This window comes from Perca fluviatilis, chromosome 7 (assembly GCF_010015445.1).
Source record: "Perca fluviatilis chromosome 7, GENO_Pfluv_1.0, whole genome shotgun sequence".
In the NCBI taxonomy this organism is placed as follows: domain Eukaryota; kingdom Metazoa; phylum Chordata; class Actinopteri; order Perciformes; family Percidae; genus Perca; species Perca fluviatilis.
The window spans coordinates 16927227-16941936 of NC_053118.1; the positions used below are offsets into that span (position 1 = coordinate 16927227).

Consider the following 14710-nt stretch of genomic DNA (forward strand, 5'->3'; position numbering starts at 1 on the left):
TGGCTGAGCCGGCAAAAAAGAAGCAGAACGCTAGGAAAGCATTGTCGGAGGAACAGAGAAAGAGGAAACGGCAGACTGAACAAGCACAGTGTTGCCAAATATCTATTCCGAAGCTGTAGGGGAGCTCTATATAGAAACCTGCGAGAAAACCGTGAAGAAATGGCCCAAACTGCATAGTGCCCCTTTTTACTTATTATTTTTACTTATTTAAAACTCTGATGTCACTGCAGCAGTTAGGGCACCTTTTATATTCTTGCTCTGCTTTTAAAAGTATTTCAAAAGTGTCTCCTGAAGGTTGCATGAAATGTTAACAATCGCGGGAACTCTCAGGAGGAAACACCACAGTAGGTTCCCTGAATATCATATAAAGCCCAAGAACAGTGAAGGACTTGAGAGATTTTTGTCCTGTTCCTCATTGTCAGAGTGGGTCCTTCTAGTCAGCCATAACCAGCCAAGGTTTTTGTTCAATCATCCGTCCAGTTCATCCCTCATCCATCTATAGATTCACTCCGTTCCTCCTCATCACCTTTCTCTCCCTCTCTCTCGCTCTCTGTCAATCCATCTGTCTCTTCAATACCCTTTTTCACTCCTTTCCTCTTTGATTGATTGTTCCTATTTTATTGACACGCAGTATCAGTCTTTGAAAACCCCTGAAGAGTTAGGTAAAAGGTTTTTTCTAGCTCTTTCTGACTCTCTCAAACAGTTGCTGCGATTCAAGGTTTTAGCAAATTAAAGTGACACAGACACATTTACAGTGGCACACATAAACACACACACACACACACACACACACACACACACACACACACACACACACACACACACACACACACACACACACACACACACACACACACACACACACACACACACACACAGAACAATGCTTTACAAATCCCATTTTCTCTACAAACGTGACAACATAATATACCTGATGATGACCGAGACTTCTCTCTCAGCAACCCGGAGATGGTTGCCATGGCAGCCCCTCCATTGATTTGACTGTCTGAGTGCAACATCCTGACCCTGCAGCCTCCCAACCCGACGCCATCCGAGCCCTGGACCAACAGAAGGTAGTGAGCACTCTCACCTTTTACCTCCACGTCAGGCACTGCAGGGGACAGACAGCAGAAACGAGATTACATCCACAGTTAATCCTTGATATTTTACAAACTTCTTTTATTACAATTACTATTATTTATTGTTTTATATCTGCTGAATGCTCAGCATGATTTATGATTTTTATCCTATTCTAATGGTTTGTTGCTGCAATGAAAAAATGTATTTCACATTTTATATGATTTATTAAAAAATATTTAATCCATTCAATTGTACTGTACAACATATCTTACTCTAAAAAATGTTGGCCAGGCGTAATGTATATCTAATCCCTGCTGTCCAATTCTTATTTTTTATTAATTACCATTTTCTGCAGCAATCCAATTATCTTAAGGGCATAGTAATATCAGTTACAGCAGTTATCTAGTCTCATGAATTTTGTTTCTGAATTTTTCATGGGTGTTTTCCAAATAGATTTTGTGGCACTTCCGAATCTGTTCCCCAACAGAGGGCTTTGTTATCTATATCTGCGTAGTTGTGATTATTCATTTATTTCCCCAAGGAAGGGGATATGGCTCCTCTCTCTTGTTGCAAAACGATCATCCATTTCACAAGGAAATGAAAAGGACTTGGGGGAAGAAGAAAAACCGTCTTACCAGGTAAAGACTTTGGTCTCCTGGCTATAGACTCTCTCCAGCGCTGGGAGCTTAGCTGGCCGGCTGGGGGCTGGGCGATGGGTGTGATTATACAGGACAGGCTGAACAATGCTCCAACCTGGAGATAGAAACACAGTTCATAAACATACACACTCACTCATGAACCTTATATGCATATTCTTCTGTATGTCCTATGTACTGTACATGTACACAGATTAGACTGGAGACCAAAGTAAACATGCAGAAATCTAATTAATTTACTCATTTTCTTCATTAGAGATGATAAAGTTCTGTGGCTGATGTTTTCCAACATTTGTACTTATAAGAGCTCAGTTTAGTGGCCGATACCTTTCCACGCAGTGACCTCAGCTGGTCCAACAGAAGTTTAGCTTTCATTGACTTCCCAGATAGGCTTCTGTTTGTTGGTGATGAAGGAAAAATACAATATTGAGGAGAAAGTTTTACCAACTACCTTTTGAGACAGGAAAACCCTTAGTTAAAACAGTAGAAGCTGCATTACGTAATCTTCAATCACATATAATCAGGCATTACAAATTAAAATTTCTATGTATGGATAAAGAAACAATGTTTTGTTATTGTGTCACTTTAACAGTTTGCATCTAGATAAGTGGATACATTTAAATATGGATGACGGTACATTTTGATTATACACGGAGACAGACAGACAGACAGACAGACAGACAGACAGACAGACAGACAGACAGACAGACAGACAGACACAGACACACACACACACAAATGAGGATACAGTTCAAACTGGGTTGTGGACATCAAAAAGCTGGGCAGCTCTGAGAGATTAACCAGCTGAACCAAATCTAAAACTGGTGCGTAGTAATGGAAGACCTGCAAACAGAACAGACAGACACAGGGTGGTGGAGGAGAGGAAGAATGAACACAGAGAAGAAGATGAAGAAAAAACAACAACAGGGTTATCACACAGAACAGCATCTACTAAGAAAAAAAACACAGTGGTTTGTGAGGCAACAGCTTCAGGAGTTGGAGGCCATCCAGCAGTTGAAAGACTAACTGACACTGAGCGTGTCCTTGAGCAAGATACTGAACCTTAACCAGTTCAGAAGAGATGTTATATAAACGGACCCTGAAATGTGATCTTCCTTGGTGTCAAATCTGGATTTGGACTTCCAGTGGAAATGTCAGCAATAATATTTTGGTGCATCCAGATGTGTCCAAGTGTGTGTGAGAAAGAAAAGAGGAGGGTTTGAGGGAAAGGAAAAAAAGATTTTGACAGAACACCCACTCTTATACTCACTATATAATTACCTTAACACAAGGGCTGCAGCTAACACTTTTTTTTTTCCTCTCTTTTTTTAATACCTCTATTTTTAATCAACAGTCTGCAGTTGTCCTACTTATCTAATGAGCTCATTACATGAGGAAATCAATAATATATAAATCATTTGTCATATGAAAAAACAGGTCATTTACGTACAGTAAATTACAAGAATACCAAGGAAAGCCTGAAATCTTAATCTAATAATTTATTCATCTGGAATAAAGTGGTGACCCATTTCTTATAGTATAAGAGTAAATGAAGATTTTAATGAACGATACGGGTCGGATTCTCAGTTTTGCAATTTTTTTTTGGTAATAGGGATGCACAATTAATTGCAATTGTATCGAAATCGCAATATGGACTAGTGCAATACCCAAATTGCAGAGGGGGCGCAATATTTGTTAAAGGCAAAATATTTGTCAAACCATTCTGAATCAAGTATTGTGGTGCTGCCGAGACATCCCAGCCTACAAATCGTATGCAGCAGACTAAGTCCTCGCAAAGATCACACTATAATCAATTTCATTTTAATATTTTTCAATGAAAATGAGAATGAGAATAATGATACAAAATTCATCATTCCCTCCAATATCGTGAATCATATCGCAATCACAATATCAGTCAAAGTAATCGCAATAAGATATTTTCCTCATATCGTGCAGCCCTAGTTGGTAAAGTGTATTACTCACTTGTTTTGACTGACTAATGCGGTGACCTACAATATTTAACTGTCCTCATTACTTGGAATCATCCTTTATAATGTTTTGAAATTACACATGGCTGTTGTTAAAATGCTTTTGTACTGTACATAACATGACTCTCGGTAAATCAATATGTAATCACTGCAAAAGTGACTTCCATCTGAGTGCTGTTGCATGTGTTTTTCTTTGCAGGAGCATTACATGTTATACTTATATAGTTATACCCTATGTACATAGATTGCTGTAATCTTGTCCCATGTACTTGCCCTGTGAATAGCCGAGCAGTGTTCCAACAGTAAGTGCTGCTCATGAGCAGTCAATTGTAGTGTTACATTGTCTATTGTGTATTATATAATATTGTATCGTTGTCGAAAGACTGGATATATTATCGTATCATGATAAAACATGGGATTTACACCCCTAGTAAGAGTAAAACAAACTCTCTAATTATCATGAACCCTCAACAATACATTAGCCATCAACAACATTGGTGTCAAGGACGTTTCCAGTAGTGACGACTGATGCATGACTTTCACTGCAGATTAAAAAGGCTTTAGGAGTGAAGGAAATGCAAGTTTGAATGCAGATTTTGTGGCCAGAAGAATATTTTAATCCTAAAGAAATGTTGCAATGTAAAGACCTTTCCTTTCTTTGACACATAGGATTGAGGCACTTTTAAAAAGGACACGAAAAAAAAAAAAAAAAAAAAAAAAAAAAAAAAAAAAAAAAAAAAAAAAAAAAAAAGAGAGAGAGAGAGAGAGAGAGAGAGACTAAATGTCACCATTTGAATATGCTATAGGGCAGTTGGATCTGTGTAGAAGAACATTCACTATTAAAATAAGCTTTTCTGATAAAACAGCTCGCTGGAGAATTACATTAGAAGAATAAAAAGGTGACTAACATGATTCAGAGTAATTTCCTCCATATGTTTTGAAAATGTCTAGAATGTACAATTACTTGTACAACAACATTTCCTTTACTGTCCATGTTCTCACTTTTTCACTTGAACATGAGACAATTTTCAGCCTTGTAACGGTTAGCATCACTGTAGAATAAAGACTTGTATCCCGTATCAAGGAAGTGGCTATTCTACCAATATCTCTGGTTGAATTAGATCATTTTGGGCAGCGCTGAAAATCAAAGAGAAGGACTGTGCTATGGCAGTATTGACTTACAGGATTTTTGCATCAATGTGATGGAGTAGCTTGATTTGAAGTATTTCATCTACTACATATTATCCATATCATAGGCATGCTTCTATCACATACTTGTAATATTGTTGTCTAACACTTCATACTTGCCTGCAGGTTAGATTTCATAATCACACACTGAACACACACTTCAGGTTTGAATCTCACACAGCAGTGTGGCCTCCCTGCCCACTGAGCGGCTGAGCATGAGCGTGTGTGCAATTATCATGGCATTTACTCCTGACAGTGAGGAGGCCTAATAGTTTTTGTCGGAGCATAGTTTCGATTTTACAGTCAGTTATCCCAGCAGAGTGGAGATGTGATATTTTTTTTTTTTTTTATGATGTGCCAAGACAATCACCGCCATCTGCTTCTCTGTAAACAGATCTGATGAGATCAAACACCCACACACACACACCGTCTTACTCTCCATAGACGTGTAGATGCACTGACGACTTATAACGCACACGCACACACACACACACACACACACACACACACACACACACACACACACACACACACACACACCCCTTAACTATGGCACTCTGCTGTGCTAACTGGGTAACAAGCACACACAACACAAACACATACTATATGTTGCCAGAAACAAACTCACAAACTCAATGGTTAAGATGACGACAGCACACATATTAAAAGGGGAACCATTTTAGCTTAATTTACCTTAACTGAACAGCTTCGGAGTCATTGGAATAGTTATATGACTTTTTTTGAGTTGAATGGTGGTTGTCTCACTCCCCCCTAGCGCCTATGAGCGGAAAACCACCCTTGCAACTCTCAGCCGGTGAGCCACCGGCCTCAGCATCAGGAAGTATCGCGTGATATCAGGTCTCGCGATGTAACGAATTGCTTCACGGCACTGCACACATACACCCATTCAGGAACCAGCTAACAAGGTAGAGATGGAGTATTTCACACTATCATCATGGCTGAGCCGGCAAAAAAGAAGCAGAAAGCTAGGAAAGCATTGTCGGAGGAACAGAGAAAGAGGAAGAGGCAGACTGACCGAGTGAGGAGTCTGACACAAGTAAACATAGGAGCTGCCAAATGTCTATTCCGAAGCTGTAGGGGGAGCTCTATAGAGAAGCCTGCGAGCAAAAAGCGTCCCCTTTAAACTATATAAAACTTACAACAGGAACTCGGCACTTCTCCTGTCTGAAGGGCTAATGAGTGTTTTCATTATTTATTTTATGTGTACAACAGACGTCCTTTCAACCAATTGTCTTTAATGCTGATAAAGGCCGCCTGTGTATGCTATAGACCCCATATCAGGCCATGATGTCTTGGGCACAGCTACTGTGTGGTTGTATTGTTATGGATGTTAATCTACATAAGAAAACTCAAAACAGAACTATACCAACTGTTATAAAAGACCTTGTCTCACACAGAGTCCATTCCCTCTATACAAATACACATCGTTTACACTGCATACAACCACCACCACACAAACACACAATGGCTTCTCCATAGAAAAAAACACACACACACACACACACACACACACACACACACACACACACACACACACAAAACACACACACACACACACACACACACACACACACACACACACACACACACACACACACACACACACACACACACACACACACACACACACACACAATAACAGTTTGCACTGGGTGTCAGTACTTCAGCTCTTACAAGGTAAAAAGCTGTCTGGAGCACAATGTTGGACTGGATGCCACTGCCATCCCAAGAGTCATGTCGCTAAAAAATGTCAGACGTTCCCCGGCACTCCAATCTGAGGATTTGCTGCGGTTTCATATAATGGTAAACGGAATTTGTTTTTCTTTTATCTTGGACTGTTGAACGGACAAAGACACGTCAAGATGCATCAATGACTCTGGGAAACTCTTTTTCACTAACATTTTATAGACCAAGGGTTTAATTAATCGATTAATCAAGGAAACAATGGTCAATGATCAAATTCATTGTTAGTAACAGGCCTTACAATAATAATAATAATAATAATAATAATAATAAAGTAATGATTTACTCTGTTTGAAAAGGTATAACTGTGTGGTCTGTCCTAAGACTAACATAACTTAAGCACAACAGTGACTTGTAACACTAAGCCACAGTGTTTCAGAGTTTTGTAATCACAGGGTTAAATTTAAATTAAGATGAAACATAAAAGTGTCAAAAAAATATGTATTGTCGGGCACCCTGGTAGCTCACCTGGTTAAGCGTGCACACCGTGTATCAAGGCTCTGTCATTACCGCAGCGGCCCAGTTTCGAGCCTGATCCACGGACCTCTGCTGCATCAGTTAAACCCTTGGGCAGTGGCTCTCCATGATGAAATGATAAATCTATATTCGAATACGGTTTTCTGGCTACAAGGTCATCAGAGGTACAAGAGGTTGGCACTCATTTGGCAGATAAAATACATTTGATTTATCTGACTGATGGTCCTTCAGTCATTGGTTCCTCAATGCGATTAAAGGGCAACAAGGAAGTGACCCTTTTGAACTCATCTCCTTTTAGCCACCAGAAATAATTAGGAGATAGAACTGTGTGCAGCTCCTTCAACTCTTTAGCTTGGAGGTAAGATGTGGCTTCAACTGGGGATAAAGGAAGAGTTCTCCCCTAAATGTAAATTCAGTCATTATCTACTCAACATCCTGTCAATCAAAATCCTCCCTAAAGTTTGTAGGAATATGGACACAGACATTGTTTCAAAATAGTCTTCTTCCAAGCTGCAGAGGTTAACAACCTCAACACACAATACATTCCACTAAACAAGATTTCCTCACTGGCAGCATTTGTCCAGGGCCCACAGCACTCTGGCAGAAGACTACAACATATTTTTGTCAGAGAGAAAGAAACAAGAAATAATGAGGCGAACAATTGGACTTTTGAAACCAAGATGCAATTGTCTGGCAATAAAACCCATACTTGTTGCTGCCTGAGGTGTTTGGAAAAGTTAAATAAAATGCAGCAATGATAAAAAGCCTAGTTCCAGACCTTTGAATCACTGCCCACAGCTCCAATTTGTGCAGTGATTCAAAGTCAGGGTTGGAGAAACATTCAGCTTATCAGAGCATTGTGGGAGCCATTTAGCTACACTCATGAAAAATGGAGACAACAGCAAAAGCATCTAAAATGCCGACTGTGAATGATGATGACGGATATGTGACTCGCTACTGATATGTTGGGGCAAAACAAAACAAAAGGCCCCCCCTTGAAACAAAATGGCAACTCAGTCTGGTTATGAGGCTTGCTATCACACACTTTGAGCATTAGAATTGTCATTTCATTGTGAACTATTCCCATAAATAAGGCTGCGGTTGTCTTAGGTTTCATCAGCTCAGGGGAAAAGGGTTAACTTTAAACAACGAGAAAGGTTAAGGTTGGAAAATAAAGATGTAGGTAAGATAAAGGTAGTGAAGACCTCAGGACTTACCTCAGACTGTAGTCTGTGCTCTGTAGTGGTGTAGGGAGCTTGCAAGAGACTGGTCCCTGATATGTGATGCACTGGAGAGCGCAGAGAAAAGCCATCGAAACGGAGCTCCGACGCATACTGAGGCAAACGCACAGAGGAGAGAAAAGGTCACGTAGAGGTAAGTTGTTTTATACTTTGATACACATCATTATCGTCTATCATGCAGTTATCAAGTGTTTGCTCTCAAATTAACTCACAAAAATAGTTAGTTTGCTTTGTCACATGGCTGTATAGTTATGGGTACACGTGCACACACACACACACACACACACACACACACATTAGTTGTAATGCTAAAGTGGTTGTTCTCAGACAGACTTATTTTTTTTTCCCTTTGGGAATTCTCCTTTGTTCCACCACTCTCCAACTGTGAAGCTTTTACTGACTGACTGCCCCAGCCCAATCACTTCTGAAGGCAGCAACTTAGAAAAGGTCACTTCCATTAAGGAGAAGCTGCGTGCTCAGAGCTCGGTAGACAGAGCAGAGATGTCTGCAGAAAACATTTGTCAAGCATACAGTAGTGTCGCCAGTTGACTAGGATAAAAAATATCAATTAAAGCTGCTTTAAACTTATTTCCGAGTAGAACATAAACGTACAAACAGCACTAGACTAAACAATTTACTTAATTAAGAAATTTCAACAAAGAAAAAAAAAATCTGAGCAGTTTCAAGATACCAGTTAGGTATATATTTCTTAGATACAAGCTGATCAACATTTAAAATTATCATAAAAAAGCAACTGAAAATCTCGGCCAGGTTTAAAGAACAAACGTTTGAGACATTAAGGGTAACGCCATGGTGAAGCAGATTGCTAATTCTCCCCAGAGAAACGTGGAAGAAAACCACAAGTGTCCAATTCTAAAAACCACTAAACCTGACAATTTCTGCTTAATGAGAAACAGAAGTACAAGTGGGAGTGAAGAAATCTCCAGAGTAGCAACAAAAAAAACAACTCACCTCAGCCTATTCACTTTGACACCAAAGGGCAGTGTGTGAAGCTACTTGCAGGTAAGCAGTAATAAAGTACACTACATGGCCAAAAGTACAACACTCTCTTATTGTTTAACACCTCATTCCAAAAACAATTAATATGCTGCTTTGACAGTCTCCTACTCTCCTGGGAAGATTAAGGAGCATGGCTGCATTAATGTGTTCCCATTCAGCCTGAGGAGCATTACTGAGGCAGTCCACTTCATCCCCAAGGTGATGGATTGATTGGGTTGAGGTCAGGGCATGGTACAGGCCAGTCAAGTTCTTCTCCAACAAAGTGGGAAGGCCATTTTTCTTTTTGGACCTGGCATTGTGCATGTTGAAACAGGAATGGGCGTTCGCCAAACTTTTGCCACAAAGTTGGAATCACACTATTGTTTTATTACAGTGATTCTCAACTACCGGGCTGCCAACATGTTAACCTTCCCTCCTGCCAGATGATTAAAAATGCATGTAAATGCATATTCAATTTGGCGCCCTCCCATATCTTTTGCTGAGCATCAGAATTGAGTAGCAGTGAAACCCTTACTGCCCCTCTAGACTTCATTTCTCCACCCTGTCAGCCACAAAAAAAAAAAAAAAAAGTTGTGAATTTGCCCACATTTTTCACTGAGTGGTGAGTTAACACTTCTCTCTTTCTGCCTATACAGTACACTCTCTCTCGCTCTCTCACTCACTTTCTCTCTCCAAAAACGCAGAGACAGCAAAGGCTTACTTTTGAAGTAGAATTAACTTATTACCGATTTATTTTACATTTTGACAGCTTATTTTGACTGAATGCACTTGTTTGTTAGTCTCCCTCCAGTCAGAAATGTCAACTCACTGTGATTATTGAGCATCACTGTGCAGAATGATGTATGTGAAGAGTTTGTTTTCACTTTCATCAGCTTAAATCTCTGCAAATGTGGTGTAGAAACCTGAAGGCTGCAGTGTACATACACTGACAATTGACTTTTCAGTGAACCCTTAATCGGGGTGAACAATGTGGAAAAACACATTCTATCAGACAGAAAAGGGTTTACATGTCTGGAGAGGATCTTTTAAAGTAGACTCAGTCTGGTCTAACCCTGACCCATGCCCACCCCACCGGTCCTCAAGACCTCCAAGACCCTCTTTTCCAGCTTGCTGGTCCCCACATCCAAAAAGGTAGAAAACCCCTGGTCTAATATATCTTTGTATGCTGTAGCAAATCACAAATCACACCAAATTTCAAAGCACAAATTACATCGTCGGAACTTCCTTCATCCTTTTAGTAAAGACAGAATAAGGTTGAGTGAGTAAAAGTAAGCAAGTGAAATATATTGATAAAGCGCTTTTCGCAGACATTAGTCACAAAGTGTTTTACAGGGCAAACACAAGACACACAATACAGAGTGAGACCAGTTGGTATTAGACAATGTATTGAAAGTGCAGACCAGCTGCACACCGTCTAAACAGGCATATTTTTATCTGATTTTTAAAAGAATCCACAGAAACAGCAGGACCGTAAGGGAGGAGGCAGAAAATGTCATAGTTTAGGTGCTAAGGACTCAAAAGCCCAATCACCTCGGGTCTTATCCAGGTGTGTAGGACAGACAGTAAATTTAGCATATTAGACCTAAGAGAGCGAGCTGACAAATATGGGTGAAGTAGCTCAGCCACATAGGCAGGAGGAGCCTCACTGTGCAACACTCTGTAAGTCGTTTGTGTGAGAATTTTAAACTGACTCCCATATACAAAAGAGAGCCAGACCAGTGTTTCTACACACACACACACACACACACACACACACACACACCCACACACACACACACACACACACACACACACACACACACACACACACACACACACACACACACACACACACACACACACACACACACACACACACACACACACACACACACACACACACACACACACACACACACACACACAGTGTTTTTAGCCCCCAACGTCGTCTTCCAGGCAGCGCGGTTATAGTTAGGGTTAAGGTGAGGATTAGCTGCCTGTAAGGTGATATTGGAGGCTTAAAACACCATTGATCCCACCGTGCACACAGCGTCTGTCTCCATAAAGGAGAGAAGACGGCTGGCGAAATTCACAAGTTCACGAAAGGTTGGTATCTATCTCGTGAACACCTTTACACAATCACCGACCCAACTCTTAGTAAACAAGCGATTGCGCCTGCTTTAGAAAGTTAACTACTTGTACGTTTGCGGTAAAATGCAGTTGGGTTGTCGAGGTCAAAACACAATATAGCAGCTGTGAATCAAATACACGTATTAGAAATAATGTTATGTCATTTTTTACTCTTACACTGAATGTTTGCTGCTTCAATCCAGATGAGTATTGAAAAGTATTTTCCATGACTGAAAAAGGCACGCGTTGGGGATAAGGACCAGCCTGAACCGGAGGTATCAGTCTGAAACAGAGCTCAACAGCCCGACCAGTGAAATTACTTATGTTCTTAATTTGTTTACACTGCAGACCTTTTCTGGAGCAACAACTGTTCTTAAAGCCATTATTTTCACATAATTCTACTTTTACACTTTTCTAAGAAAGTAAAGGTACCTGCATTTCAATAACACCAGCACTGTCCTTTAAACACAAACAGAATCTGCCCTGAGGCGTTCTCTAACCCTTGCCCAAGTCCTTAATCATTAATTACAGCCAACTCCTCAGGGAGCAAGGTCGAGTGGGAGTGGAGCCGGGCCAGGTGGGCTCTGCCAGGGCGATGCCAGTAAGGCAGAGCTATTTCCCATGACCCCTCAGTGACCTCCAGTAATATCTCTATATTCATTCAGCAGCAGAGAGAGACTTATCGCCCACTGAGTCAAAACATTCACGCAATTTTATAGAAACCATGTGAAAATGTACCCTCTGGCCTTTGTGTGTGCTGCATGAGTAATTTATCAAAAAAAGACAGACAATCACACTGAGGCATGAATCAGGTCACCATGATTAGCCCCAGTACAGAAGGTTCTTAAGCAAATGCTGTTTTCTCTGCCGTCTCCTGCTGAGCCCTGCTAGCTGTTAGCTCCAGCATACAGAGAACACTGCTCATAATAATAAAAAGCCCTGGGATAGCAAGCAGGTAAGTTAAAAAGAACACTGCTTTTTCTCATGCCCTCTCCAGCACTTGGCCAACACATACAGAGAGTCCGAGTTTATGAGAAAAAAGAAAAAGTTATTTTCTCTCGAAAGCTAGTACCTCACACAGCCCTTTTTATTCTTCATTGCTGCTTCTAAATGATCAATCACACACACAGTACAGTAGTGTTTACAGATTCATAAAAATATATACAAAGACTTAAATATGTCCTTCTCTTTTGGCACACAAAACATCTGTGACCCACAACACACACACACCTTTCTGAGCCCCTTACCTTCCTCTCTCTGATAACCAGGCCGCCCCTCCACAGTTCTCTGTGGTCCATACAGTTGTGTAGGTCAGCAGGCTCTACCAGACCGGCACTCAGGTAGGACGCTGCTTTTTGCCACCTGGGCAAGAAAAAAAAAAAAGGTTCACTCAATGACCAGCACAGGGGAGCTTTGGTAACTTTTTTTCTTGATTTGTAAAAAAAAATTAGGAACAACAGTCCTGAGCCATCTTTGCATTTTCTCATCAGATTTTCATGTTTGGCATACCACAATTAACTAATAGTTGTGCGTTTGTGTACTGGCATATGTACACTGTGAGCCCAGGGAATGTACCGGTATCGTATGACTTGAGGAACATTCTTGTGTTAGTGCGTTAGATTAGTTTCAAAGTGTATTTATCCTTTGCTTTGTGCAACTCAAGAAATGTAAAGCAAGTGTATTTTCGTCTCCCTTACCCAGTGGTGTGCTGTGTGACTAAAGTGATCTTAGCAGCATGCCAGCAAGAGATGTGTTTGAGGGCTCCCAGCAGAGGCAGCAGGTCCTTTATAGGAGGGGACTGCTCTGCAGAGCCCAACACAAGCACATCCAACAAGGCTTTACCTGAGGGGGGAAAATAGGACAAACCAAAGAGGAATTCATTAGACATTTTCTGTCTTCTTTTTTTTGTCTCTGTAGGATTTCAGGAGGGGTCAATCCGCCGCTGGTTGTTCCACTGACACCATCTTTTTAACAAGTACGTAGAAATTCCTGTTTGCAATTCTGAATATCAAGATCTGTGGAAGAAAAGTTGAAAGCCCGTAGTGACTACAGCTCCTCGGGGCAGCTAACAACGAAGGGTGACTGTTCCTGAACTCCTGCTGAAGTGGTGTGCTAAAAAATGGTCTGTGAGAAAGTGAAGTATCACTCCAGGAGGCAGACTTGGGAAGAAGTAGTCAGAACAGAAGCGTCCCATCTTCCCAGTGGTGAGTGCATATCCATGATGTAGAGTAGGCCACCTTTTCTACAAGGCTATAGTATATTTCCAAAACCTAATTGCTTGAGTAAATAGGTTTTAATTTCTTGTTATTGGAAGCTTTTGGCAAAGACAAAACTCTCACTTGAGACATTGATTTGTGCAGTAATCTAACTTCTTGCTCTGTTGCCCCATCAGTAAACTAGACGTTTGCTGTTCTCCTCGTTAAAGCAAAACGAGGAAACTGGCGAGCTGTGCTGTACAGACGATCATAATAACACCCAAAATCTATCAAAAATAAGTAGTGTGTGGATGCATTTTGGATTTAACACAATAGATGGGAAGATTGTGCCTTCAAATGAATTTCAATCCAATTAATGTTGGTTCTCGTTCATTCTAACAAAATATTTTGGAAAAGTTTACACCTCTACTGAGCACACAGTTAACATCTTCACAAATGCACAGCTGCTAAGGAAGGTACTGTATATAAAGAAAGTAAGTGCTCAGCAGTACCTGGAGGTGGTAGCTTGTCTGACAGTAGATGCAGTCCTTCTGCAGCCTCCTCTAGCAGCCTGTTTAATAAAGACATTCAGATCAGAACAGAAAGACTTGCAGCCCACTATCCAAAAGTCATACGTTGTCTTTGATTCTTTGATGCACATGAAGAAGATTTTCCCTTTTTTACCTGTACATTAGCAAAGTATCTCAAAGGTTTTACATGTACATTAGCAAAGTATGTCAAAATCAATCTCCTGATTCGCTGTATAAAAGAGTAAGATAAATATGAAATAGATTATATTGGGGCAAATTCAGTACTATCTATGATAATTGAATATACGTTCAGATAATAATAATATTTATGAGCTCACAAAGATGCATCAGACAAATACCTGCAACACTGAGCAGAAAAAAACAAGAACATATCATAAAAAAGAGAAATGATCATCTGTTGCTCACTCTGTCAGGGTCGGCTGATCATCCTTTTGGTCCGGT

The 14710-nt window shown here is 40.5% G+C and overlaps 1 protein-coding gene across 1 annotated transcript in view; it reads right to left on the reverse strand.

Annotated features, from left to right (window-relative positions):
- LOC120561878 (MDM2 binding protein) overlaps positions 1-14710 on the reverse strand; it is a 30947-nt gene that overhangs the window by 14382 nt on the left and 1855 nt on the right. The window contains exons 4-12 of the mRNA XM_039805201.1: positions 14675-14710; positions 14231-14289; positions 13221-13365; positions 12771-12885; positions 8371-8487; positions 2485-2579; positions 2064-2130; positions 1716-1833; positions 932-1111 (exon numbers count right to left, since the gene is read on the reverse strand). The exon at positions 14675-14710 is cut by the window's right edge and continues 113 nt beyond it. Of these exons, the coding sequence (XP_039661135.1) occupies positions 932-1111; positions 1716-1833; positions 2064-2130; positions 2485-2579; positions 8371-8487; positions 12771-12885; positions 13221-13365; positions 14231-14289; positions 14675-14710 (932 nt within the window). The remainder of the gene's footprint in view (positions 1-931; positions 1112-1715; positions 1834-2063; positions 2131-2484; positions 2580-8370; positions 8488-12770; positions 12886-13220; positions 13366-14230; positions 14290-14674) is intronic.